The 26,314-nt window shown below is 41.1% G+C and overlaps 2 protein-coding genes across 2 annotated transcripts in view; one reads left to right on the top strand and one right to left on the bottom strand.

Annotated features, from left to right (window-relative positions):
- Nucleotides 1-3,125, top strand: part of lmbr1 (limb development membrane protein 1) — a 46,925-nt gene extending 43,800 nt beyond the window's left edge. Inside the window, exon 17 of the mRNA XM_061665749.1 lies at nucleotides 539-3,125. Coding sequence (XP_061521733.1) covers nucleotides 539-624 — 86 coding nt within the window. The 3' untranslated portion in view covers nucleotides 625-3,125. The remainder of the gene's footprint in view (nucleotides 1-538) is intronic.
- The window catches only part of rnf32 (ring finger protein 32), a 28,155-nt gene extending 15,341 nt beyond the window's left edge, over nucleotides 1-12,814 (bottom strand). Inside the window, exons 1-7 of the mRNA XM_061665750.1 lie at nucleotides 12,800-12,814; nucleotides 11,032-11,263; nucleotides 10,812-10,954; nucleotides 9,655-9,812; nucleotides 8,724-8,832; nucleotides 4,930-5,100; nucleotides 4,120-4,358 (exon numbers count right to left, since the gene is read on the bottom strand). Of these exons, the coding sequence (XP_061521734.1) occupies nucleotides 4,125-4,358; nucleotides 4,930-5,100; nucleotides 8,724-8,832; nucleotides 9,655-9,812; nucleotides 10,812-10,954; nucleotides 11,032-11,263; nucleotides 12,800-12,814 (1,062 nt within the window). The 3' untranslated portion in view covers nucleotides 4,120-4,124. The remainder of the gene's footprint in view (nucleotides 1-4,119; nucleotides 4,359-4,929; nucleotides 5,101-8,723; nucleotides 8,833-9,654; nucleotides 9,813-10,811; nucleotides 10,955-11,031; nucleotides 11,264-12,799) is intronic.
- Between the last annotated feature and the right edge of the window lie 13,500 nt (nucleotides 12,815-26,314).

Raw genomic sequence — 26,314 nt, 5'->3', positions numbered from 1 at the left:
TTCCACGCACACATACATTATGTTCCGGCACGGTTCTGTTGAACCGTGTGCAAATGTGGTGACACAGACAGTTCTCAGGACTGTTTGAATCTACCTTTTGAGCACTGTTACCACTGTCCCATAAGAAAGACACACATTTATGGCATGTACAGTTTCAGGATTCCCACCATTATACCACCATTTTCCTTGATTTGACACATACTGTTAAATTAAAAATCTATTGTAGTAGACACGGAACAGCCTCAATGTACACAAACTTGTACAAAGGAATAACATACTGTATGTTTTCATGTAACTGTATTATGTGTCACTTTATGAAAAGTTGTCAAACAAATTTCAGGGTGAAAGAATGACATTTCTATTGTTATTGATGTCCAATGTCAAAACAGGTGAAATGTGAATCGCATAGTATGTCAGGGTTAAAGGCTTTGTGGATGCTTGATGGTCTGGCTCGGACGGGGGTTAGAAGATGTCAGTCAGAGGCGCAGGCAAATGCTTTTCTTAATGAAATCTCTCTCCCTTATCTCACCCTGCCCAGGTCTAGATAAATTGCAACTGTCATACAGCCCCACGGACCCAGAATCTGGGAAGATCTCGGCCAACGGGCATCAGAAAACTCTGTGAAAGGTTTGACAGGAGGAAGATTGCCACAGCGGCGGCCTGACTGCTGAAAGGTGAAAGGGGATTGGCGGGTAACTTGATGAACCCGAGCGGCGTCTGGCAGGCGCTGCAAATGGAAGCCGGGGGCCATTTCGCTTCGTGACATTCCGTCCCCTGCGTCTCAGATGGGAGCTGGGACGCAGCCGAGAAGAGACTGAGGGGTTAGATGGAGCTCCCTCGCCGCAGTCTGCTTGACCTCGACTCGCTCGCCCTCCACTGTGCTTCACATCCTCAAGTTCTCTTTGGCCACGTTTCCACTAAGTTGTCAGTTCGGAACAGGTCAATCAAGTGTGTTTAGCCCAACGAGGCTGCACCAAAAAAATGGATGGCTCCAATATTTTGGAAACCTTAAAAACAAAATGCCAGACTTACCGACCTGAACCCTTGATGGGAATGAGGCTTTGATAACTTAATAAAAAAAATAAAAAAAAAACACGACATCAAGCTTCACTATTCAGTTTCTGGTCTTATCACTTCAGTGGGTTCGTTGTTTGTTTCTTTGAGAATGTTTGTAAATGAAATAATGCGGTCACAACTACGCCACTTTTCCACCGCACTGTGCTGCTACTACTACGCACACCACTTCGGAATGGTCAGTTTTCCAGTTGCAAAAAACACGCCGCGTTGAACGCATCAGTCAGAACTCGGGTTGCTGGAAACTTTCCATTTGAATGCACCAGGAATTTACAAAAAATTAGGGTTGGGTCTTAATAGGGAATTTAATACTTAGGGAACGACTATTTAGACATAATCTTGATTAAATGGCCATGCAATTACAGTGGTAACTTAATTTACAAGTGCTCAAATTTGGGATTTTTTTCAAGATTGGTGAGCTATATGCTGCGAGGCAAAATTTTAGTTACTAATGAGATTCAGATATGCCGCCGCTCGAGTAAGGTGGGGGAAAAACATTTGCAATTAAGGTACTGTAATTCCCTTACGTGTGGGCAAGGAGCGCTATCCATCTATTTTTCATGGATCCCTGCTCATGAAATTTTTTTTTAATTTGTGCTCGAATACAATACCTTTTCCATTAAATTACCCTCCATTCCCTGTTAATTCACATAATTCCCATGAAACGTTTCCAATTTTTATTATTTTCACATTTCTCCCATCTTAAATTCCCTTGGAAATTTAACGGAAACCTTTCTTACCAAACATTTTCCACCTCTTTGCAACCGTAGTCAGAACCCGACTAACAAAAACAATGGAGATTGAGGGTCAGTTCCGTGCAGTGGAAAAGGCATGTTGGATTTGAGCATTTTGCTGTCTGAACTTTTTTAGGTGCTCCATATTTGAGTTTGAGCCAGTTGATATGCAAGGACTTTTATTTTATGAAGTACAAGAATCTTTTGCTTCCACACACACACACACACAAACACACACCAAAAAAAGGGCACTATAGATTATTTTTGGGTGCAAATTGTATTCACATGTACATATGTTTCATAGCTCTTTTTGCATTATTTGGAAGTATATGTGGCGAGCGCATACCGAGCAATGTGTACATACTGCCCCAACCCGAGTCCCATGCAAACAATCAAATGCACAAACACACGAAAACAATGTGCAGGTTGAACTCAGGCCGTCACGTTAACCGGTCGCCCTCGGTCCCGAGAAGCACCGTGAATGCCTTAAACGGCGAGCCTGTCGCAGGCTTAACGTTAAAGGTCGTGTCGTGTCTTTTTTATTTTTTATTTTTGTTTTGTTTTGTGTTGCTCTCTAGACAGTTCCACTGTGATCCTAGCCAGGTTAGTCTGAAGCCAGCGACGTACGATGCGCACTCTTTTCTTTTCGCCGTCAATGTTGTCATAGAAACGGTCACCAGCCTGGAGGCCTGTAAAGGCGAGTGACAGATTACGGCGTGTATACTGCGGATGTGTTGTCATGGCGACTCATACGATGTCAAGAAAGGAAGTTGTTTAAATGTGTGTGTGTGTGTGTGTGTTATGTGTGTGTGTACAGTGTGTGTGTACAGTATATGCATTTTGTGTGATTGAGGCATGGACTACTTTATGTCAAAAATGCAGCTCTAATTGGATGTGAAAAGCAGAACAGGACCAAAGATCTGGTTTTAGGGGTGTATAGAGAAATACTTTAGATTGTCAAATAGAGTTGTGCCATTTGAAAACTACGGGGAAGAAAAAAATCAAAAGCACAGCTCAAAAAATTTTTCTGCAAAGTGGGCTATCTGTCAGGGAAGTCGGTGCCAGCCTTTTTCGGGTGAGCAGGCCATCGCACCTCTAATAAAACATCACAGCCCTACTTGGGTTTTCTATTCATCTCTGTGCTGTGTGGGTGTGTGGGCATTTACTTTTAAAGTGATGCAGCTCAGTCTTTATGCGTGTCTATGTTTTCCCCAGGGGGTACTTGTTTTGTGAATGTATTTTTTTAAAACAATTTCTCAGTCGGCTGTTTTGTTTATTTTTTATGTTTGTGGGTTTGCAAATAAAAATTCAAAGATATCCCTGTGATTGTCATCTTTGTGTTCTGACGTAAAACAGGAATAGCTTGATATTTCACAAAAACTAAACTATAAAAATAGAGGCTGAAAGACACAATATTGCTCCAGACCTGACACACAATATTAGAACTCGGGATGCACAGATACTGATACAGGTGCTAATAATGTTCGTCTGTACTCATACTCGGATTTGAAAAAAATGCTCTGATATTAACAAACCGATTCAGGATTTACATTTTTTTCAATTTACGGAAATAATTATAATCTCTTTAGGGTAAATCCAATTTCTGTATTGTTATTCCAGCAACTGCATCGCCTTTTGGCCATACTCAAAAACTTGAAATCATTCATCCATCCATCCATTTTCTGAGTCGCCTCTCCTCACTAGGGTCGAGGGTGTGCTGGAGCCTATCCCAGCTATCATTGGGCAGGAGGCGGGGTACACCCTGAACTGGTTACCAGCCAATCGCAGGGCACCTATAAACAAACAACCATTCGCACGCACATTCACACCTACGGGCAATTTAGAGTTGTCAATTAACCTAGCATGCATGTTTTTGGGATGTGGGAGGAAACCGGAGTGCCCGGAGAAAACCCACGCAGGCACGGGGAGAACATGCAAACTCCACACAGGTGGGGCCGGGGATTGAACCCCAGTCCTCAGAACTGTGAGGTAGACGCTCTAACCAGTTGCCCACCGTGCCGCCTTGTTGAAATCATATCCTGGCAAAAGTTTATTTTAAGGGTCTAGGATGCTACCTAGAGAAATGTAAAATTTTAAGCCGGGCACTAGTGTGTATGACTGACATAAAATTCCGCACATATGTTAATTAATCTTGATAGGACACACAAAAATTAACAAAGACAGTTTCCAAATTTGAGGGTTTCCCCCCTCCTAGTTGGGCAAGGCTAATACAATGACATCTATTCCATCGTATCCTTTAGTGTTCTATCCTTATTTCCCTAACAGCAATAACCCAAAAGATATTCTCTACCTGCTTCAGATGAGCTTCTTGTGATAGGTGGATCTGCACAGGGGGCACGCGGGGATGCGGTCCGCAGTGAAGGCCTCGAAGGCGTCCAGGCAGACCTGGTGGAAGAGGTGGGAGCAGGACAAGAGCACTGAGCGTCTCCCTCGTTGATGGAGCTTGAAGCCGGAGGACCGCGGAGCAGCTCCCGGGATGCGCAGCGCCATCAGGCAGATGGGGCAGTCGCTGGCCCCGCGCTGAGTCACCTGGTTTGACAACAACGTTAGTTCAGTGTAAGCATCTGCTCCAAGCTCTTTGTGAGTGTTTTCATTTTATATTTGTGTGTTGTGACTGTAGGTCCCATTAAATAAATGGCTGAAAGTGCCTTGCGACTGTGGCTGTTCATTTTTCTCCCAACATATCTGAAGCTCGCTCGGAAGTAAAATTTTGGCTCGTACATAAAGGAACATGTTTTTTTTTTTTAGTTTGGGCACTCGTAAGTCAAGGTATCTCTGTCCATACTTTTTCAACAGGAGACATAATAAAAAACAGCAATAAGTGCTCTGGCACCAATTTTATCACCAAAAGTCAATCAACAGGTGGGCTTAGTTCTGGCCACAGACAATTGTCACTGCATACTCTCTTTGTGGAACATGGACAGGCCCATCATGCTTTTTAAAACTGGCATGTGATTTGTGTAAAAACAGGCATATTGATTATTTGGGTAAATTAATGATCACCTCTGGACGGATGTGTTCTTCCCTGTCGTGCCCGTGCAAGTGTGAACATGTCACGGTAAAGGCTATAGAAGGAGGAGGATTTTTTTTCCCCCCTGACCTGACTCTGTATGCGCTCCCAGTCGTCCTCCTGAGGCTCAGGGACATGTTTTTTGCTCTCCAGCTGCCGGAACACTCGGCGGCTCGATGACAGCGAAAGGTCGATATCGCTGAGAAAAGCCTCGACGTCGATGTGACAGCGTCGCACAAAGCTGTCGCTCAGCTCCTGCAGCTGATGAGAAGAAGCATTTTATTGACACGGGGGCATACGGTCATACACAATGCACTGCTGTGTTTTCAAGGGAAGGCTAATTTTGTGGATTTGTGTATCGTGATGGATCAGTACAAGTCCACTAACAAGGACAATTCATGGAAAGCGGTACAGAGAACGAGACGGTGCTGGGAGACATGGGAAAACACTCACGCAGATATGTCTATTTGAATACACGCAAATTGTTAATCATTCACTTTGCTGAGTGTGGGCCGAAACAAAACTATCACCATGACAACAGAGCAAACTGATTGAAGACCATTACTTTTGTGAAATGCTGGGGAATTTAATTGAACATTTTGAAGTTCTAATGGTCTGAATCGGCCAAGAATTGTGGAAGGAGGAGGTGAATATGTAAAGTATCTCTTTGGGACCTATATTATGAAAATGTGGGAATTTTGGAAATGTGATAAATAGTTCCGTAGATGTTCTGAGTGAGACCAACAGTTTGCAGTTGGAATGGTTTGAATTGGTCGAAAAATGTGGAAGACTGGCAACATGTGAAATGTCTGCATTAGTTTGGGAATGTTGACATGGGAAATGTGGAAAATTTTTTTTAGATGGGATGTGATAAATAGTTCCATAGTCCAAAGTGAGACAAACTATTTGAGGTTGGAATGGTTTGACCGAACCAAGAAATGTGGAAGGAGGTCTGATTTTTTTCTGAAGGTCTCATTCATTTGGTATATTTTCTTGTGGAAAATCTGGAATTCTGGGATAAAATTTGGGAACATGAAAAATACAAACCCACCTGTCCTGAATTTTGTGAGTATTTTGAAGTTTGAATGATTTGAATTGTTAGAGAACTGTGGAAGAGTGGTAGGACACAAAAGTGGGGAAATAATAAAAACAAAGAATTTTTGACTGGTGTACACATTGGACTGGTCACCAGTCAATCACAGGCGACATATAGACAAATTACATTAACCTAAGTAGCATATATTTGAGGTGTGGGAGGAAACCAGAGTACCCGGACTGTGAGGCAGATGTTCGAACCACTATTCGACCGTGCTGGGTCTTCAGCTGAAGACGTTAGGGAATCCCTGGACCGTCAGTCATTACCATGAAGCTTACAGAAGCGTCTGAACACGGTCGTTACCGTAAAGCCTGTAGTAACATCTCAACATGCTCACGTTACACAACATGTGGTCTTCCGAGTATGAAGCTGTCAGAATTGCTTTACAGCTGGCCTTTTATCACTAATTCAACAACGGTTAAGCGCCCGGGTGGAGGCCGTTTTACGAGGCGGGCCGATTTTTCCGACGAGCCGAACAAACAGTCGGGGCCCGTGGTGAATTTTGACACAGGAGCGGAAACACGAAGGGGAAGAGGAGGCGGAGCGCAGAGGACGTTATCTCCTCGTCAACAGAGAAGATAGAACAGGGGCGGTCAAACTTGGATTTTTAAAATCTGAGTTTTGAACACATGGGCCAGGTCATTTGAGAATCGATTAGTTGTCAATTAATCAATGAATCGTTACACCTCTACAACGCATAGTACAGGACTCTTACTAATGTAAATATGCTCAGTGGGCTGGATTAAAGAACATACTTTACCCACCCTTTAAATAGAACTTCAGTGTGTTGACTCCGGGTCAGGACTTTGAATTGGACAAAATGGAAAGCTGAGATTTGTTGATTTCTTGTTCATTTTGTTGTCTTCATTCTACAAAGACGGTTTATTGCCATGAAAAGGCTCGCAAGGGCCCAGCCCCGGCCCAGCACCAACATGCCTGTTTGCATTACAGTCAGCTAAGCAAACAAGACCCCCCACCCCCCTACTACCTCACCCGCCACCAATCACCCACCCGGCCTTCAAAATGGGAGTCGATCAGACCTGTCAGCGCCGTGTTCTTGAAGATCATCCCGAGAGCGACAAAAGATATGAGAATCTCGTGACCACCCACACGACCGCTAAATCACACCGGTGATTGACAGGCAACGGCGACTTGGTGGGCGGGGCCTAATGTGTCACGGCCGACTTAATGGGCTCAGTAAATGTCTGCGTTTGATGTGCCGCGGCGGGATTTAACAAGCGCGGTGATGGAGGGCGACGGCGGAGACGTTCATTAAAAAGCGGCGGCCCTCGTCCACCTGTCACTCGTGCCTCGTCTGCCACCTCCAAGCGCAAAGCACTTTGCTGATTACGCGTGGAGTGGAATGACCCTCGTGGAAAGTAGGACTGGCTGACAGGGCCTAAAGATAAAGTCTCTGAATTTTTTTTCCCCCACAAAATTTCAATTTCCGATTTTAGTCGATTTTTTTTATCCGTGCGCCACATACACACAGTGTGGTGTATGAAGTGCAGACGTCACATGCAAAGGCACATGCATGTATCTAACAGGCACAATCTACTATACCGATACTACAATATGTACAGTAGTTCTTTCCGGGCGCCACGGTAGACGACTGGTTAGCATATCTGCCGCACAGTTCTGAGGACCGGGGTTCAAATCCTGGCCCGCCTGTGTGGAGTTAGCATGTTCTCCCTGCGTGCCTGTGTGAGTTTTCTACGGGTACTCCGGTTTCCTCCCACATCCCAACAGCATGCACGGTAGGTTAATTGAGGACCCTAAATTGTCCGTAGGTATGAATGTGATTGTGAATGCTTGTGTTTATATGTGCCCTGCGATTGACTGGCAACCAGTTCAGGGTGTACCCCACCTCCTGCCCGCAGTTAGCTGGGATAGGCTACAGCATACCCACGACCCTAGTGAGGATAAGCGGTGTAGATAATGGATGGATGGATGGATGGATGGATGTTCTTTCCGTTCAAATGTGTTTCCGATGTGTTCATAAAGTGTGTTTTAATACGTTTAAATGTGGTGAATGCGTGTGGGAGGGGTAAAACTATTTTTTTAAAGTTTTTATATGGTCTCCTTATATCATGGATTTTCACCTATTGCGCAGGGGTCTGGAACATATTCACTGTTCAGATGTTGACTTTTCTGTTTTGTTTGTCTCACAAATTATTCGGAAAGCTTAAGATGCACAACAGCGTCAAGAACTACGCTCATCCAAGACCTGGGTCAGGTTCACTAGGTGGCAATGTTCCCTTGTTGCTACGAGGCACCTTGAAGGCGACGCCATCATTCAACACGCAAACAAACACAGGTCAGAATGTGACACACGGCTCCCTGGGCCAGATATCCAAACACTACAGTCGCCTCTTGAGCCACACAACACACACAAACACGCACGCACACATTAATCGATGACGGAATAGCAGACCCAAACAAGTGCGGGAGGCATTGTGCTTTTGTATGGAGTCTGGAATGTTCAGACTGTTTGACTAAAACACAAAAACTCTCTCCGTATTAGCGAACAAACATGGAGAAGTTCACAAAGCATCAAAGGGGCTTGAGAGGGTGAACGCAGGTGAAGGTGTGTGTGTGTGTGTGTGTGTGTGTAAACTTGGGGTCAGAGAGTGCCTTCAACACAAAGTCTGTGATGCAACATTTGTCTTTATTTGACCCATTAAGGTAAAATAAAGTTCCATGGGGAGACAAGAACAAGCATGTATGTATATGACCCATTAAAAGGCTCATTGTGATGATGTCATGCCCCGATCGAAGACAAACTCACCTTTGCTTCGAAGAATTTGCGCCGGAGGTGCTTGTCTTTCGGGCAGACGGTTCTCCGAATGTTCCCGTACCACTTCCGGGTCACGTAGCCTCGCCAGAACGCTTGAATTCTGAATGTATAAAGTGACATCACCAGCAATTAATACATGTACACTTCCCTAAAACATTACGGGACGCAATTTAATGAGATCTATTGTAAGTGATGAAAATGAGGAAAAGGGCGATGATGACCATCCCAACCAGGAATGGAACTTCATCTATCTTTTCGTACAATACAATTAATGTCCATGTATACATAAATTATTTTTTACCAAGCAGTTTCCAAAGTAAATACAGTGGAGCCTCAGTTTTTGTATGTACTAATTTTCGTACGATGTGGTTTTCGACAGTTTTTTTCACGCAAATCTTGTCCGGGTTTTCGAACATCCACTCATACAGTTGAAAATGGTCCGTAGCAAACTTACCCGCATGCCCATGTGACTCTGGCACTAATTTCCTCGAATCAAGTGCACGCACAAAGCAACCTTATTGCATTTCCTTGTTAAGTTCCAAATGCCGAAGTTTGATAACGAAGACGAGAAACACCAAAGAATTCAAAAAACGACTTGAAGTAGGAAAATAGAGGATTACACTTCCAATCAAGGAACTCTCCTCTTCGCCATCTACTGTATTTATACACCATCAACAGTTTTCACGAAAGGCAAAGTGATGTTTAATGTTCATAAATGTATATTTCGTCATAGTGGCTGTTTGTCGTCATACTAGAGCGGCTCCAACTTCCAAAGACAAATTCCTTGTGTGTCTTTTAACATACTTGGCCGATAAAGCTGATTCTGATATATCAATTTTATTAATCATTTATATGTATTTGTTTTTGTATGTTAAACTATGGTTATTCTCTATAAAATGTCTTTTTTGTTAGTCATATACACCTGGCGGCGCACTGGTTTTGGAAGAGGCGCGCGGCGTCGTGGATCACCCGCGTTTCGTACGGCTCCCGGCGGCACATGGGGCAGCGCTTCCTGCCGGAGAACCTCTCGAAGGCCTGGAGACACGCTCTGTGGAAGACGTGCGAGCAGGACAGCAACACCTAAGGAGAGGAGACACAACGAGGATGTGAAAAGTAACAGCACACACACATGCAGATACAGTGGATATAAAAAGTCTACACACCCATGTTCAAATGCAAGATTTTTGTAATACCGCATAAAAAATGAGACCAAGATAAATCAATTCTAAACTTTTTCCACCATTAATGTGAACTGCTGAAAAACATGGAACTCAATTGAAAATATTTTTGGAACCTTTTCGAGAGGGGAAGTAAAAATCAATACCTGAGATAATGTGGTTGCACAACTGTTCACACCCTCTTTTACCTGTGACATGGCTGTGTTCAGAATTAACCAATGCGTGTGTGTGTGTGAGCTTCCAGCTTAAAGACATGTGTATTCGGGCACATATGTGAAAGTGTGTAGCTAAGTGTTATTTACCAAGAGGACAGAGGGACTCAGGAGGAGTCTCTGTGTGCCGGCTGGAACCTGGACTACCTGCGAGAGGACCTCTGTAATGCTCTTTCAAGCAATCCGACTTGACACACAAGCCAGTTGACTTAGATCTCTACAGGGCAAGCGAGTGGAATGGGGGTTGGGGGCGAGAAGCGTATTGATTTTCCATTGTTTTGGGCTTGGTCAACACACTCCATCACTGGAGAAAAGGCCCCCCTGCTGTGTACAATTTCCAGCAGCACCACAAGCCACTGGAGCGGAGACTACAAGCGACAGTCTGACACATATATTGCACATTCAACATTGATCTAGGGATTATTTTTTTTTTTTTGTAAAAAGAAAAATTACAGGCAATTCATAATGGAAGTGAAATGAATCTGTTGGTTTTCAACGGCCTTGCAATTGGCTGGGGACCTGTCCAGGGTGTACCCCACCTCTCGGGCAGAGTCAGCTGGGATAGAATCCAGCTCATTCGTGATCCTAATGAGTGTAAAAGCAGGATTGAAAATGGATGGATGGAGATAAAAACGCTGCTTTTTTTTTTGCACACCTGTCAGACAGGCAAACTGAATCGGAGTGACTACCTGAGGCTGAAGGCAGAAGGGCTCTCTGCATATTGCGCAAGGCTGCTCGGATTCCCGTTGCTGGACGGACCTTGCCTTAACCAGAGTCCACTCGTCCTCGCTCAGCCTCTCCGGGGGCGAGGCCACCAAGCCCATCCTCTGAGCTGGCAAATAAAAATATGGAAACACAAGTGAGACATTACCAGACAGATCCAATCGTCCCAAAGTTAGGCCTATCTACCTAACGTCAGAGGTGGCGGAGTGGGATCGAGCACATATTCTCGCGCTTCTTCGAGTCTCTGAGGGGCATCCCTTCGGTTCCTTCTCTCTCTTGCGTGGGGAATTGTGTGCCCTTTGCTTTTGAAGGTCAGCAGCGGGTTCGAAAGCAAGAAATCGGGTTCGAGAAGGTTCTTGGTGATGTGATCTTGAAGGGCCACTGAGGTGATCACCAACCTGCTGCTTAATTTGGAATCCTGTCAAATAGGGAAACATTTTCAACCTCACGTTTAGGCATGCATCCATCCATTTTCTATACTGATTATTGTCTTTATTTTTTGGTTGATTGAACCAACTATTTACTCTCGTTCACACCTATGAACAAATAAGTCATCACTTAACCTAACATGCAGGTTCTGTTCGATTCGATTGGAACAACGACCCTCAGGACTGAGAGGCAGACGTGATAACCACTCCTGCACCGTACTACCACCATAAAAATGTCACTCTCAAATCTTGTATATTTAACTTTGGAATTAACTAAAAATAATTAATATCATTATTATATGTTGTCAAGTTCTGTGTTTAGCAAAGCTTTCCAATAACAAACCTTTTGAGAAAAAAAAGGATACAGATTAAGAAAGTTACTAACATTTCATTCATTCAATCATCTTCCGTTCGGTTTATCCTCACTAGGGTCGCGGGCGTGCTGGAGCCTATCCCAGCTATCCTCGGGCGAGAGGCGGGGTACAACCCGAACTGGTCACCAGCCAATCGCAGGGCACATAGAAACAAACCACCATTCACATTCACACCTACGGGCAATTTAGTCTTCAATCAACCTACCATGCATGTTTTTGGGATGTATTAAGAATGGCATGAAATTGTTGCATTTTCATGGGTTTTAATCATCCATCCATCGATTGTCTGAGCCACTTCTCCTCACTAGGGTCGCGGGCGTGCTGGAGCCTATCCCAGCTATCATCGGGCAGGAGGCGGGGTACACCCTGAACTGGATGCCAGCCAATCACAGGGCACATAGAAACAAACAACCATTCGCACTCACATTCACACCTACGGGCAATTTAGAGTCTTCAATTAACCTCGCATGCATGTTTTTGGGATGTGGGAGGAAACGGGGAAAACATGCAAACTCCACACAGGCGGGGCCGGGGATTGAACCCCGGTCCTCAGAACTGTGAGGCAGATGTGCTAACCAGTCACCCACCGTGACGCCGTTATTAAAATTTTAAACTCAAATTTAACAGAAGACTTAGTATTAAGAATGGCATGAAATTGTTGCATTTTCATGGGTTTTAGTCATAGCTTTGTTAACATTTCTCACAGGAAAATGATACTTATCACTAGAAACGTATTCTAATGCCCTGTGTCATGTAAATCAGTCAATTAAACACACACGTATTGTATTCATGAACTGACAAAGACACATTGGGGTACATAGCAAAGATCTTAACTACAGTATATTTCACGTGTGGTTTTAAAGTTGAATATTTAATACTTAAATAAAAGATCAAATGTTTCACTTTTTATGTTTTTTACCGTAAAGGGCTCGCGGTACACAGGTGTTTTAGCATTTAATTAAGCTAGCCAACAGAGTTACACACTCAAAACGACGTCACTATTGATTAAACAAACAAAATGTGTCCCGCTACTTAGAGGAAATATGTGTGTGTACCCAAGCCCCAAAACGAGACGCTGTTTCACACACTTACTCAAACCGGGACACTTTTCATGTATTTTCCATAAAAGTTACAAAGAGATGAAAGCCAAACCTTCCGCGTTGCCATCCTATCAGCGCAGAGTTTGGGACGGTTGCTAGGTAATTTAGCGCTGGTCCCTCCTGTCCCTACTTCACCACTTCTGATTGGCTGAGCCGGCAGAGCAAGTTCAAGTGTAGTACATTTCAAAATAAAAATAAAAATCGATTACATCGTGTTTAGGATGTTAAAACTGTGACACAGTTCACTATATATAAACGTATCAGTCATTATAAATTATTATTATTTTTTTTAATGCTGTAGGTTCCTTGACTTAATTATTGTGACTGTGTTGGTAACTATCATACACTCAAACAGTATCCTGAAATATCAAACTAAAACACCCCCGACTGTACATCGGAGGAAATAATTATTTATTACCCTGCTGAATTTTTATGTTTGTCCACTTAACTTCTCAAGATGATTGCAGATTGCAATTGGCAGTGGTAGACGTTAATAGCCGATCAGCTGCTCAACGTAAACAGTAAAGTAAACTAAAGCTAAAGAGTCATTCGGGATTCGTGGATTTCAATAATGAGAGCATATATGTATCGCCTAGTTAAAAATGTAATAAAATGGCTAATAGGAAAGTATTAATTGGTATTGTGACAGATTTGACATACAGCCGTATTTTTAAAAAATCTAATCATTTACTTTTAAGGGTAACGTTTTGAGATAAGTTTGAAATTAAAGTGTTTTGGTGTATATTTTGTGTTACAAGGTGCCATGTCATCAATTTCTTATTTTATTCTTTATAATCTTTTATGTCATTTTATCAGGTTTGCAATATAATTTGGGTTGGAAATGCACAGAATGCCCTTTTTCAAGCTATCCGAGTTGGTCTTTTACACCTGACAGATGAGATGGCCGGATTTCTCATTAATATTTGACATGTAAATATTAGCTTTGCACTGATTGGATTGCGGTTATCTTTAATTTAAATATGGCATATGACCACGGCAGTAGTGTGGTCACCGAACGTATATTCGCTTCTACAACTGGCAACTGTAAAAGAAAAAAGCAGCACTTACCGGAGATGACAACGATCATTTCATCAGCCGTTGTTTTAGGATGTTGTGAGTGAATCTACGCCACAACAACGGCAAAATCAGATGCACTCCTTTTGCAAGCCGTTTGTTTTTCAAAGGCTATTGCTTATACAATTGACAAACTGCATAGATGTCAAGCTTAAACCATGTCACATACTCATTTTGACCGATGTTATGCATAAAAGAGTAGAAAATTTGGATTTTGATGGCATGGGAACTTTAAACTATTAAACGAGGTAATTTAAACGTTTTTAGGGTGGGGCGTCCATTACTCGCAAATTTTGACTATTTGCGCCAGGGCTTGGTCGATCCCTAACCCTGTGAGGGTTCACCATATTGCCATAATAAAAAAAAACAACAACCATAATTACTGGAGACAATTTCTTTAGAAGTGAGCAACCTTACAAATTCAGAAAAGGGTCAAATAATTATTTCCCCCTGTTTTTCAAACTACATACCGTGCATTGAAAACCTCCATGCCGTGTCTCAATCTCTTCTAATGATTATTTTATTGTCATGCAGTTGTCAGTCAGTGCATAGTTGGAACCTGACCAAAGGAGGCTAGTCAATGTGACTCACCTAGCCAGCTGTCGTCAGAACAAAGCTAAGCTGCTCATACCTGTGCTGTGAGCTCAGGGATCCTTCCCAGGTCACCTTCACATTGGAAAAATCAGACACACAAACACCATCACCATCACCAAAAAGGTCTCGATGAAAAGTTTGCTCAATATCTAGTGGCGCGGGGGTGTACAGCATTTATTTATTTATTTTTTTTTTTTAAACGCTTTGCGGCCTTGACTGACACTGATGTGCTCAGGCGCAATCGGTGAAAAGCAAGACGGCTAACGGTGAGGCCTGTCAATCCGTGCAGCCGTCCTAAGAAAACAAAAGCCGAGACGCGACGCACGGGAGTGGAGGAAACCTGCGAACATTCTCAAGAGGCTGCCACATTCTTGAGATTAGGGCAAGAAAAACGGAGACCACTGGCGCTAATGCCGCAGACAAAGGTGTGGAACAATTTATTCGCTAAGAATTCAAGCCCAGGGCTCAATCAAAGGCCTCGACGTCCAACCCTGCCAGACTTGGGGCTTTGGTTTGTTGTTTTAAGTAAATAATCACGCTTAAAAGATATGGCAAAGATGGTGCTCAAGTCCCCTCCTGCATTCTTCCAACTGTCATCAGAATGGATTTCAGTGTGTGCTTTTATTTTCAACAGCGAGCGTGTTTGTCTTTGCCGTTTTTAAAGGGCTTTTTATTTAACTTTCTTCCCCCCGTGGATCTCTTAACCTGATCTGTGGTATTTCTCAAAAGACAACTCACCTTGACGTGTAAAGAGCTGATGACTTAAGTTACAAAAAAAAAGGGGGAAAAAAAAGAAAGTATCAGTAAAGTAGAAGTAGAAGAGCAGGTTTGGAATGGGAAAATATAGTTCTGCTACTCAGTGCTTCCATGTATGGATGCAGCAGTAGTTGACTTGAATGGAATATGTTCTGACTAGAAATCCTCGAATCTGATTGGACCTCCTTATATCATATCTTAGAATAAATGGATGAGTGTGACTGTTATATATGAACGGGCCAACTGACTGTTATATATGAACGGGCCAAATCATTAGGTACACCAGCACGGTCTCATACTCATCTCTGAATGTGTGTCAATCAACATGAGCGTTATGTAAGCAGAATTATTCCTCTTCATTTAAATATACTTGATTACATTAAAATGTAGACATACTTAATTATTCAAAATTATGACTTATTTTTTGATTATGATTAATTATTATGTTTATGTTTTACAAAGTGTGGCATTTTTATAAATTTCATAATTTATTAGAATTTGTTCATGCTGAATCTTTAAATTAGTCAAAACCAAAATTATAATATATTATTACACGTTCCTTTTCTACTAATCATTCCAAAGTTATAAAGACAGCTTTTAATACAAATACATCACGTTAAACCATTGTAACCTCACCACATAGATGGTAATTGTGAGCCTGGCTATGGCATTTTGCATTGTGTGTTAGCATTGAGCTAGCAGACTTTAAGGCAAAGCGATGTGGTTTTTTTAAATACACAATGTGTGATTGTCTTTGTTTTATGCTTAATTTGACAGTAAACTCAAATGAAAGTGTCATTAAATAGCTCAAAGCCTCTTTTTGGATGAATTGTTCACTATCTGCCAAACTGCTACTTGTTGTGAAGTGAGTTACTTTGGCTTCTCTGCTATCTCAAATTTATGCTTGCAAGCCAAAGCAAAAACTGGGCTGAACGCCTAAAAACTAAAACTAAAAAAGTTGACTTTATCTTTTATGACAGCAGTCCTGGAACTTTTCAGACGCACGTTGTTAGGCATGTGCACAGACATTTTGGGGGGCAGGTGCTCAAGCCAAAAAAAGGGGACCAATCCCCAAAATTATTCATACAATTAAGGAAAAAAACAGTAGTGTATGTATTATGTATTTATATCAACACAATCAAGACAGTCAATAATCCAACTATTAACAAAGAAGGTGAAGGGCAGCTGCTTTACAGTGGATATAAAAAGTCTACACAATCCTTTTTTTCATCCAGGGCAAGGCACCTGCCCTAGGTGCTTGAGCACCACTTGGGGTCTATGTGTGCACGTGCCTGCATGTACAGTACACAGATACACATCATCATCATCAGCCACTCTGATGTATTGCATTGTTGTCAGGCGAGTCCTTGTGCCGAGATATAGATGAGAGAGGGCAGCCCGTAATGGCAAATGAACAATTACTGTACGTCAGCCAGAGAGATGACCAAGAGAGCAATCGGTAAATGCGATTATTTTATGACTTGACCTATAATGCCTCCCCTAACATGACTTTAATCGCTCACGTGCAGTCCCGTGTGGTCCACGCGGGAGGAAACCAGTCTGCGTCTATAAAAGAAGCGCGTCGTCATTAGAGCGCCTCGGTTGCTTTTCAGGGAGATGGAGCTCCAAATGATTAGACGTGTCCTTTTGTAAATGAAATACAAATCACCCTGCAGGCTTTTGGCTTTGACTTCATTTACTAAGTGCTACATTACCTCATACTTTGGATCTAACAATAGATTTCCTATAAATCTGTGGCAGGTTGAAATGATGGAGGGGCTCGCATATCACAAAATGTGCCAGCGCTTATTAGCACTTGAGAACTTATTGATCCGCCATTGTGATTAATATCAGTTAGGGGGGAGGGGGGGGGGGGGGGGACGGTGGCGTTGGTGGCGGGGCGACTGACTCAATTAGGTCGGGTTTGTGCTGACTGCTGCCAGAGCCGACGCTGCGTGAGTGTCCCCTTTGCCAGGAGTGACTCAACCTGCCCCCTCACCCCCACCGCCATCATTGTCCAGACCGGTGTATCAGCACCACACTGTCAGCAAAAAAGCTCAAGCTCAATTCATGCCAATTTGACACACGCTCCGCCTCCCGTTTGTTCGGATTACGAAACCATTTTTGCCATAGGGAAGAGTAGAAACCCAAATTGTCGAACCGTTACCATCATAAGACATTTTTTTTTCAGTGGACAGGCAACTTTTAAGTGCAAGAAGTGACAAAATATTACTCGAAGAATAAATTTACTTTTTTTATTGATGTAATAATATGCTAACAATGTGTATTTCATTGAATTTTCCAAACATTATTAAATGGATTCTTTTTAACGTTATTTAAATTTTTGTCAAATAATTACTATTAGATTCCGAGTTTTGAATTCAATTTAATTACTGTGCAATAAAACATTGTAACAAATTTATTATAAATGGAGTTTATTTTAATTGGAAATTTCAAGCGTTTAAGAGTTGAAGAGAGAAGGACGTTAGGCCCTATTGACATTAAGACCACACTAAAAAAAATTGCTTTTTATTTTTTATTTATTGATTCTATGTAAATTAAGTGAAATAATTCAGCAACTATATATATATATATATATATATATATATATATATATATATATAGTGGAGAGAGAGAGATAGATAGATAGATAGATAGATAGATAGATAGATAGATAGATAGATAGATAGATATCATTGTACTGTATATGATGACTATACGTGGAATATATTACTGTATAGTTTATGGTTATTTTTTTGGAACAAACAGCAAAAAGACAAGTACTGTGAGATTGAGCTGCTCACATGCCTAAAGACCCCACATATCCGTAATGTTCCAGAAGGGTCAAAAGTGGACGTGGATTTGTATTAAGGGGTCAAAAGGCAAAAATGTCGGGAAGCGATGTATTAATTTTAGCAGCGAGACAGTCCCGCCTTGTGTTCCTGACATGAGCGCATTGTGGTCGGCGACGGAATCGCTAATTTGCCGGGCGGCCTTGATGGTGGCCATCTTTCTCCGTAATGGACAATAATTGAGCCGAATCCATCAGGATTGCTCAAAATAGGCCCACGTAATGGCCGTAAATTGTAGCCCGCCCACCCGCAGCGCAAATTCTCCGAGCACTTCCTTTTAATCCCTCGCAATTACGACTCCATGCTGCTTGTGTAACAATGCATGGAACATGAATCCAATCATACCTTTTAAGCTCCTACTGGCAGCACGAAAAAAAGAAAAAGAAAAAAATCATTACTAGAAGCCTTACGCTAGCATACATGTTCTCAAAGAAATGTCCCCCATATCTCATTATAAATCTACAGTGGATATAAAAAGTATACACACCCTTGTTCAAATGGCAGGTTTTTGCGATAACATGGAACAAAATCATTACCAAACTTTTTCCACAATTAATGTGACCTATAACCTGTACAACTCAATAGAATATGATATATATACTTTTTTTTGGGAGAGGGGAAGCAAAAATAAACAACTGAGGCAATGTAAGAAATATAAAAAGAAACAACTGGGATGTAGCTGTGTTCAAAATTAATCAATCACATTCAAACTCAGAGTCATAAAATTGACCTCTGATGTTAAAAAGAAAAAATAGTGCACTCCAAACACTAGCATAGCTCTTGTGTCAAAACAGCGTATCAGATAACCATAATAATTACAGAACATATACACCATACATACCACGGTAATGAGAAATTGCTACAAAACGTGGATTTTTTTTTTTAGTTGTTGGTTTGTCCTGCGGCGCAGAATCGTTTTGTAAAGTGTAAGCTTGAACTTACTGATGTTTAATTGTCAACCACTTAATTGCATTGCCCCGCGTCAAGGTGACGACAGACGACTATGGGAAAAGTTGACTTATACACGACACTACATTGGAATCGAGATGAAAGGTGGGAGAGGTTGCAGTCGACGTTACTCGCGACTGACTCAACTGACCATAACAAATGTAACACACATCTCAAAAATCATGTCTTTTGTCTCTTTAGGACCATTGTGAAGAAAATTATTATTATTAAAAGTATTCAATTATATAAGAACAATTATTGAGAAATACAAGTTGTGATTTTATGAGAACAATAGCGAAATATTCCAAAATAAAGTAACGAAGTTATGGGAACAAAGACATAATTATAGTACACGAAAATTATATGGCAATACTATGAGAAAGATATTCATAAAATAATGCGGAAAATTATAATTTCATGAGAATAATGATGAAATATTGAGGAGGGGAAAAGTCATAAAATGATGTTGATGTCATTTTCTAAGAATATCAAAGTATTATGAAAATAAATAAACAAATTATGGGGAAAAAAGATAACATTTTACTGTCTGATAACCATTTCGTACCTATCTATCTTGGAAAAAGTCATCTTTTATGAGAAAAGAAGTAATAAAATGAAGTTTTTATATTACAATATTAAGGTTGAAATATTGTGAGGAAAAACATCATTAAATTACAGGAAAAAAATCAGAATCTCATAAGATTAATGTTGAAAAAGTCCCAAAATGATGGGACAATCAATGTTGTCATCCTAAATATCATAATCAAATTATGCAAAAAAGTCACACCTAAAAGAGAACAATTGGCCTAATTATTATTATCAGTCGGGATGATATATGGATAAAAGCGTAATATTATGAGAATAAAGTCATACTATACCAAGTATGAATGTATCTTGCAACTTGCTGATATTGTTTTCATAACATAACGACTTTATTCTCATAACAACAAGGCCTCAATACTCCTCCTTTGCTGTTCATGTCAATAGAGGCTTTTTTTGTTTCTTTTTTTGACACTGAAAAACAGACTCCCGCTCCACAACAAAAAAGAAGTTTGTCCCACGGTGAAACACAGGCTGCCTCAGCTGTGGAAGCCAAGATGTCACACAAGCAGTAAACTATTTGCCCGCCAACCTTTGAACTGTCATTTGTGCAGAGGGAAAAAAAAAAAAAAAAAACACCAAACAAGCTGACGTGTCAGCAGACACCTCGAAGGTCATGCAAGGTGGGAACATTTGAAAGCTCCCCCCCTGACCACGCACACACGATGGAGGATTATTTACACCCTCGCTGTACTGTACACGCAAGCACACGCACGCCTTCAAAAGGAGATAAAACAAAAAAGCAAATGCAGACACATCAAGCCTCGGCGTGGCCTTTCGAGCTTAATTATACCTGTTGCCGCGCTGAGAGACACATCACACAACCTAGTGATTAATAAACAAACGCCGCGTCCCATAAAGGCCCCCCGACAAGTCGCTGCTCATCGCCCACCCCTCCATGAATCAAAGTGTATCAAACAGAAATCAAGTTGCGATGCACCGCCGCCCCCACTTGTCCTGCACGGGACGAGCTCCAGCTGTCCAGGTCGGATGAGAGCATCGCGCCGAGCTTTCATCTTCCACCGGGCAGGCCCGAGATCACTCCACAGTGTCGCCCTCGCCGCCGTTTAGTAAACAGACACGCCTTTGAGATGAAGTTACTAACTACTGCAGCTCGGTTGCTGAATGAAGGGACATATTAGATAACACGCACGCACGCACGCACGCACACACACACACACACACACACATCACCCAGTTTTCCCTGGGTGAGAAAGCAAGACAATGCTTGGGGAGAAGTACTGTGCATGAAGAGCATTGGTTGGTGAGGCAACAGTAACAAGAAAAAAGTAATAATATTAATTGTATTATTATTGTTATTATCATAAGCATCACAAGAAAAAAAAACAACTGAAAATTATAGGGGAAAATTGCTAATTTTAGGACAACCCTTCATACAATTATATTCTAGTAAAGTGAAATTAAATGCCTTGTAAATTTGACACAACAGAGAGAAAAGTGTTGTTAACAACCCTGCCATATTTGAAGGATTACAAAAAAAAAAAATCACTAGGCATTCAAAATGAATCTTCCAAATGTCCACTCTCAAACGCTTAATGCGCCGAAACCACGCTTGGCTCAACTGTCAACTGTCAAATCCCACTACTACGACCTGGAAAAATGAATGCTACTTCGCCGAGCGTCTTTCTTCTGCCAACACATCCCAAAATGTTTGGGCCATGAAAATACTGTATATCTGCCTAAAGCCTCCGGTAGCTGGAATATATATATATATATATATAAATACAAATATAAAATTAAAAAAAATATATATAAAATAATTTATTTGACCAATTAATTAATTTGACAAAAGTTATGCTGAAATAATATGAGGAAACAAACAATGAATTCTATTGAGCTGTTACAAGAGAAAAGTCCAAATGATCAGGGGAAAGTCATCATTTTACGAGAAATTGTTGAATATTACAACTCAACTCAACTCAAGGGAAACAGCAATACATTATGGTAGACGAGACATCATATTAAAAGAATAATGTCAAAATATGACCAGAAAATAAGTCATAAAATATTTTGAGAAGAAAAGTCACAAAATTAGGGGGTAAATGTTTATTTTATAAGCGTTGATGTGTAAATATTGTTAGGAAAAAAGCAATACAATTTTGGGAATATATTTCGACAATATTGTTGAACTATATGAAAAATAAGTGATGAAAAAGTCAGAAATAATGTTGAAATATTACAAGAAAAGAAATCACAAAATAAAGGGCGGAAAGTCATAATACTACGAGACAAAATGTATGAAATTATGTTTGTCATAGTGGGAGGAAAGTCCAAATTTATGAAAATTTATAAAAAATATATATAATTATTGGGAAAAGTAAACATTTTTAGTGGTTAGAGCGTCAGCCTCACAGTTCTGAGGACCCGGGTTCAATCCCCGGCCCCGCCTGTGTGGAGTTTGCATGTTCCGGGCACTCCGGTTTCCTCCCACATCCCAAAAACATGCATGAATTGGAGACTCTAAATTGCCCGTAGGTGTGAATGTGAGTGCGAATGGTTGTTTGTTTGTATGTGCCCTGCGATTGGCTGGCAACCAGTTCAGGGTGTACCCCGCCTCCTGCCCGATGACAGCTGGGATGGGCTCCAGCACGCCCGCGACCCGAGTGAGGAGAAGCGGCTCAGAAAATCGATGGATGGATGGAAGTCATAAAATAATGGGGATAAGTTCTGCTTTAATGAGATAAATGGTGTATATAAATGTATAATATTCATAAATTGAGGGGGGAAACAAAAGTCTAATTATGGAAAGAAAATGGAATTTTAAAAGAATAGTGTCAAAAAATATGAGATAAAAGTCATAAAATGAAGGGGGGAAAGTCTTAATTTTATGAGACTAATGTTGAAAAATTTGAAATGAGTGAAAAAAGTAAGAAATTATGGCAGGAAAAGTCATAATTCCATGTAAATAATGTCAAAATATTATGTGAAAAAGTCTAAGTGATGGTGAAAAAGTATTAATTCTGTGAGACTCATTTGACAATATTTCCAGAAAGAAATATACAATTATCAGAAAAAAAAGTCAGAATTACATATATGAGCATAACATCAAAATATCATGAGGGGGGAAAAAAGTCATAAAATTATGCAAAGCAAAGTCAGACTTTTAAGGGAATATGTTGAAATTTCACCCCCCAAAAAAATCATATAATTCTGAGGGGGAAAAAAATATTAGATCCAGATTGGGCATTTTAATCACTGCTGACTCATCATTGGATGGGACACATTATAACAGCACAACTGATTGGCTTTGTGCATCTCGTTACATGCAGGAGGAGCCAGTGAGGATTACTTATGACCCCATAGTACATCACACCACTATTTATGGAGCAGTTTAATTTCCTATTTGGACCACTGTTCTGTATTAGTTTTTTTCTTTTTCTTTTCTTTTCTTTTTTTTTCCAATTACACGAACATCCACCTAGGAACACATGATGATGTTTGTTCATTCACACTTTTGGTATTTCTTAAGCTTGCTCCTCAGTTTTAAGCTGCTTTGGCCTAACAAATGTGCTTGAGCCTTAATCATTCCACTCAAACAAGTTGCTATTGTTTGCCGTGTTTTTCCACTTTGTGCTTTCGCGTCGTTCGCACGAGCATCTCCTGACGAATCCGTTTCAAACGGTGGGCAGCAGCCGTAAAACTCACTTCTGCTGCAAAATGACAAAAATGGAGTCAGCCCGCTCTAGTTCTCAGTGGAAAGTAGACAATGGGAAATGTGACAACGTGATACATGAAGCGTCCCATTTCAACCTTTCGCTACGATATCAAAGGCGGAGGAATTAATGATGAGCGAGTGCGAGGGCGGACGCAACAATAGTTATTTTGCTATAAACCTGTCAGCGGTCAATCACGTTACGTTCAGGGCTTTCCTCGCGCAATGGAAGATTTATGAGACGCGGGCCCGTCCCTGCACGCGCTGTCTGTCTGCGCAATATTTCAAAAAAGACTTTGATGCTTCCCATTTGTCATCAATATTATTGCTTCATATAAGCTACTTACAGTTGAGCCACAAAGAACATTCAGGAACTGATAACGATGATAAATCAGACAAATGTTTGGACTTAGACCACTGTCGCGCTCAATATTGAATGGCAGTCGTTGGGCAGCAGACATAAAACTTTGAACCGTTTTCCTGTAAAATGACAAAGGTGGAGTTAGCCCACTCCACTTCTCAGTGGCTCCATTAAGAGTCACATAACGGTCTTCGTTTGACAAGAAAATATTTCATGTCATATGTCATAACTTGGTGGAGACAGCATACGGCAACTTTGAATAGGGAAAACCCTGGGAAGAAGAGGAAGACGAAGAAGAAGAAGAAAATGTATATAGCGTTATTTTTATACCATTGTTTTTATTTTCGGTTTTTGATTCATCGGCTTCATTGCATTTGTTCCCAGGAAAAAAGGCTCCATACTACAATAGCTTTTTTTTTTAAACTATACTAATTTTAATATATAAGGTGACATTTATTTGTAAATTAATATTGAATTTTTTTACCATTTTTTAATAGTACTGTTTTTTTTTTTCCCCGCTCCCAGCTTCCGCTTGCTTTCCACACTGCTGCTTTGAAGCTAAATATGAAAATCGCAGCTTTTAATATGGTCTTTCACTAAGATTAACTTAAACACATAGCCAGGACTGTAATTTTTTTACGTTAGGGGGGGGGGGGGGGAAATCCCCCCTAAGTACAGTATCATGATTTCAAATAGCTGATGATCAGTGGGAGCTGGCGCGGCAGCCATCTTGTCTCTGGTGGTGTTATTAAATGGTGTAATCATAGACGGTGTGAATAACTGTCTTTGGCATACTTTGAAATGGTTTGGGCTCGGTGTATGCGTGTGCATGCGCGCGTGTGTGTGTGCGTGTGCATGTGTTGTCTATTTTTAGCCCGATACATGGCCTCCCGTTGCGTCTATTTACGGGCTGCTTTGATTTTGGATGAAAATAGCAGAAAAAATATTTTGTCATTAAATAAAATGAGATCTTGAGTGTTTCTATGAAGTCTGCTCGTCGGGAAGACGAAGACGAAAGCGGTTGGCGTGGGGGAGGCGGGGGGGGGGGGTGTTTCGTAAACAGACGGGGGTGCGTGACAGATGGGCCTGGGCAAACTGGACCCGTTGACCTTTCAACTCCACTGTCCGGCTCTCCCGGTCCCCTCTGTAAGTCCGACATGCCAAGGAAATTCCAAGGAGATTACCGTCCCCTTTATGTCTCCTTGGTGCGGCGGCACTTGCGGTCGTTGGGGGAACGCAAGGAAGCGACAAAGCGACGCTAGGTCGTTAGCTAGCTAATGAGCGCGCTTTAGAACCTTGCTTTGCTAACATCCGCTAATGTAAAGTTGCAATTTATGTCACTTTTGTGATCTTATGAGCAAGTTTCAATCGGGAAAAAAATACAAAGTGATTAGCTGGCTTGTTAGCACACTGAGGAGGTTTGCTAACATCTTCAGGGGTGAACAGGGTTTCTCAACATTTTTACAGCAAGTACAGCCTAAAAAAAAAATGCTTAGCTCTTAAAGGACCACCATCATGACCGAGATTAAAATACAGTATCATGTCGAGGTTTTATTTCTAAAAAGTATATTCAGTACTATAAGCCACTTTAACGTTATGCTCAGTTTGAACATTAACGAGGCACTTGAATACAGAAAAAAATGTTTCAAAACAACTAGTTCACATAGATTAAATGCTAATGTATTGAACTCAATAGTTAAAGACAACTGAATGCTGCTTGGGCAGTGATTCTTCCGTGTAGCACGAGTGGAATCCTATTCCATTCATCTTGTGTGTGTTCATTAGCCTAATAGCATAATTGCAAAGCCATTTCTACTGTCGCAATATCAATCAAAAATACCAATACTAAAAACTGTGCCTTTTCTTATTTTTTGCTCAAAACCTTCTTAGGCACCACTTTTTTTAACTGACCAACTTTTTTATCAATGGGGCAAGCCCTCCCTATCCCGCACAGCACCAACATGTTTTCGTGTGTGTTCGTTTGGAAGAGTATTCTGCCTGGCAACAGATGACGGGGAAGTCATGTGACAAGCTCAAATTTCATGTACCTGTTCCTGTTACCATTCCAGCAGTCTAGTGGGTGTGTCTAGCATATACAATCTTTTTTAATTGGCCAATAGCGTAAGTCCGATGTACTCCGCCTACCAACAGGTGGTCGCGCAAAAAAACGTGACTAGGAAAAGAGAATCTGAGAATTAATTCTGACCAACTACGTTCCCGTGCCTGCTTTTGTTTTGTAACAAATTTTAAAAAATGTTTTTTATTGTGTTGATTGAATTCTGCATGTAATGACAGAGTTGTCTGTCTGCACGAGGGACTGAAGCACGTCGCAAAATAAGAGGAAACTAGTAATTTGGAAAATGATCACTTGCGATGGCCCGCAGCTGTACACACTCAAAACCATTTCCAGGTACAGGCAGAGCCCCGCCCCTTCCACAGATTAAGGTGAGTTCCTTTCTGTACGTTGGTCACTTCCTGCATGACTATTTTAATTTTGGACTCATTTAGCAGATGATTGTTTTTTTTCTTGTTGTATGATCATGAAAGCATAATTTCTTTATTTTATTACATTTTTTGGTATTATTTTTAGCATCATCGTTTGTTTGTTGTTGACAACAACAAACAAATGAAAAAATTACTTATTCTCCTTCAGTAATTCTGGAAATATTTATTAATTGATATTAAATGTTTTAAGGTAATTTTTATTAT

The sequence above is a fragment of the Phycodurus eques genome, chromosome 21, assembly GCF_024500275.1.
Source record: "Phycodurus eques isolate BA_2022a chromosome 21, UOR_Pequ_1.1, whole genome shotgun sequence".
Lineage (NCBI taxonomy): Eukaryota > Metazoa > Chordata > Actinopteri > Syngnathiformes > Syngnathidae > Phycodurus > Phycodurus eques.
This window is presented reverse-complemented; position numbering and strand designations above follow the sequence as displayed.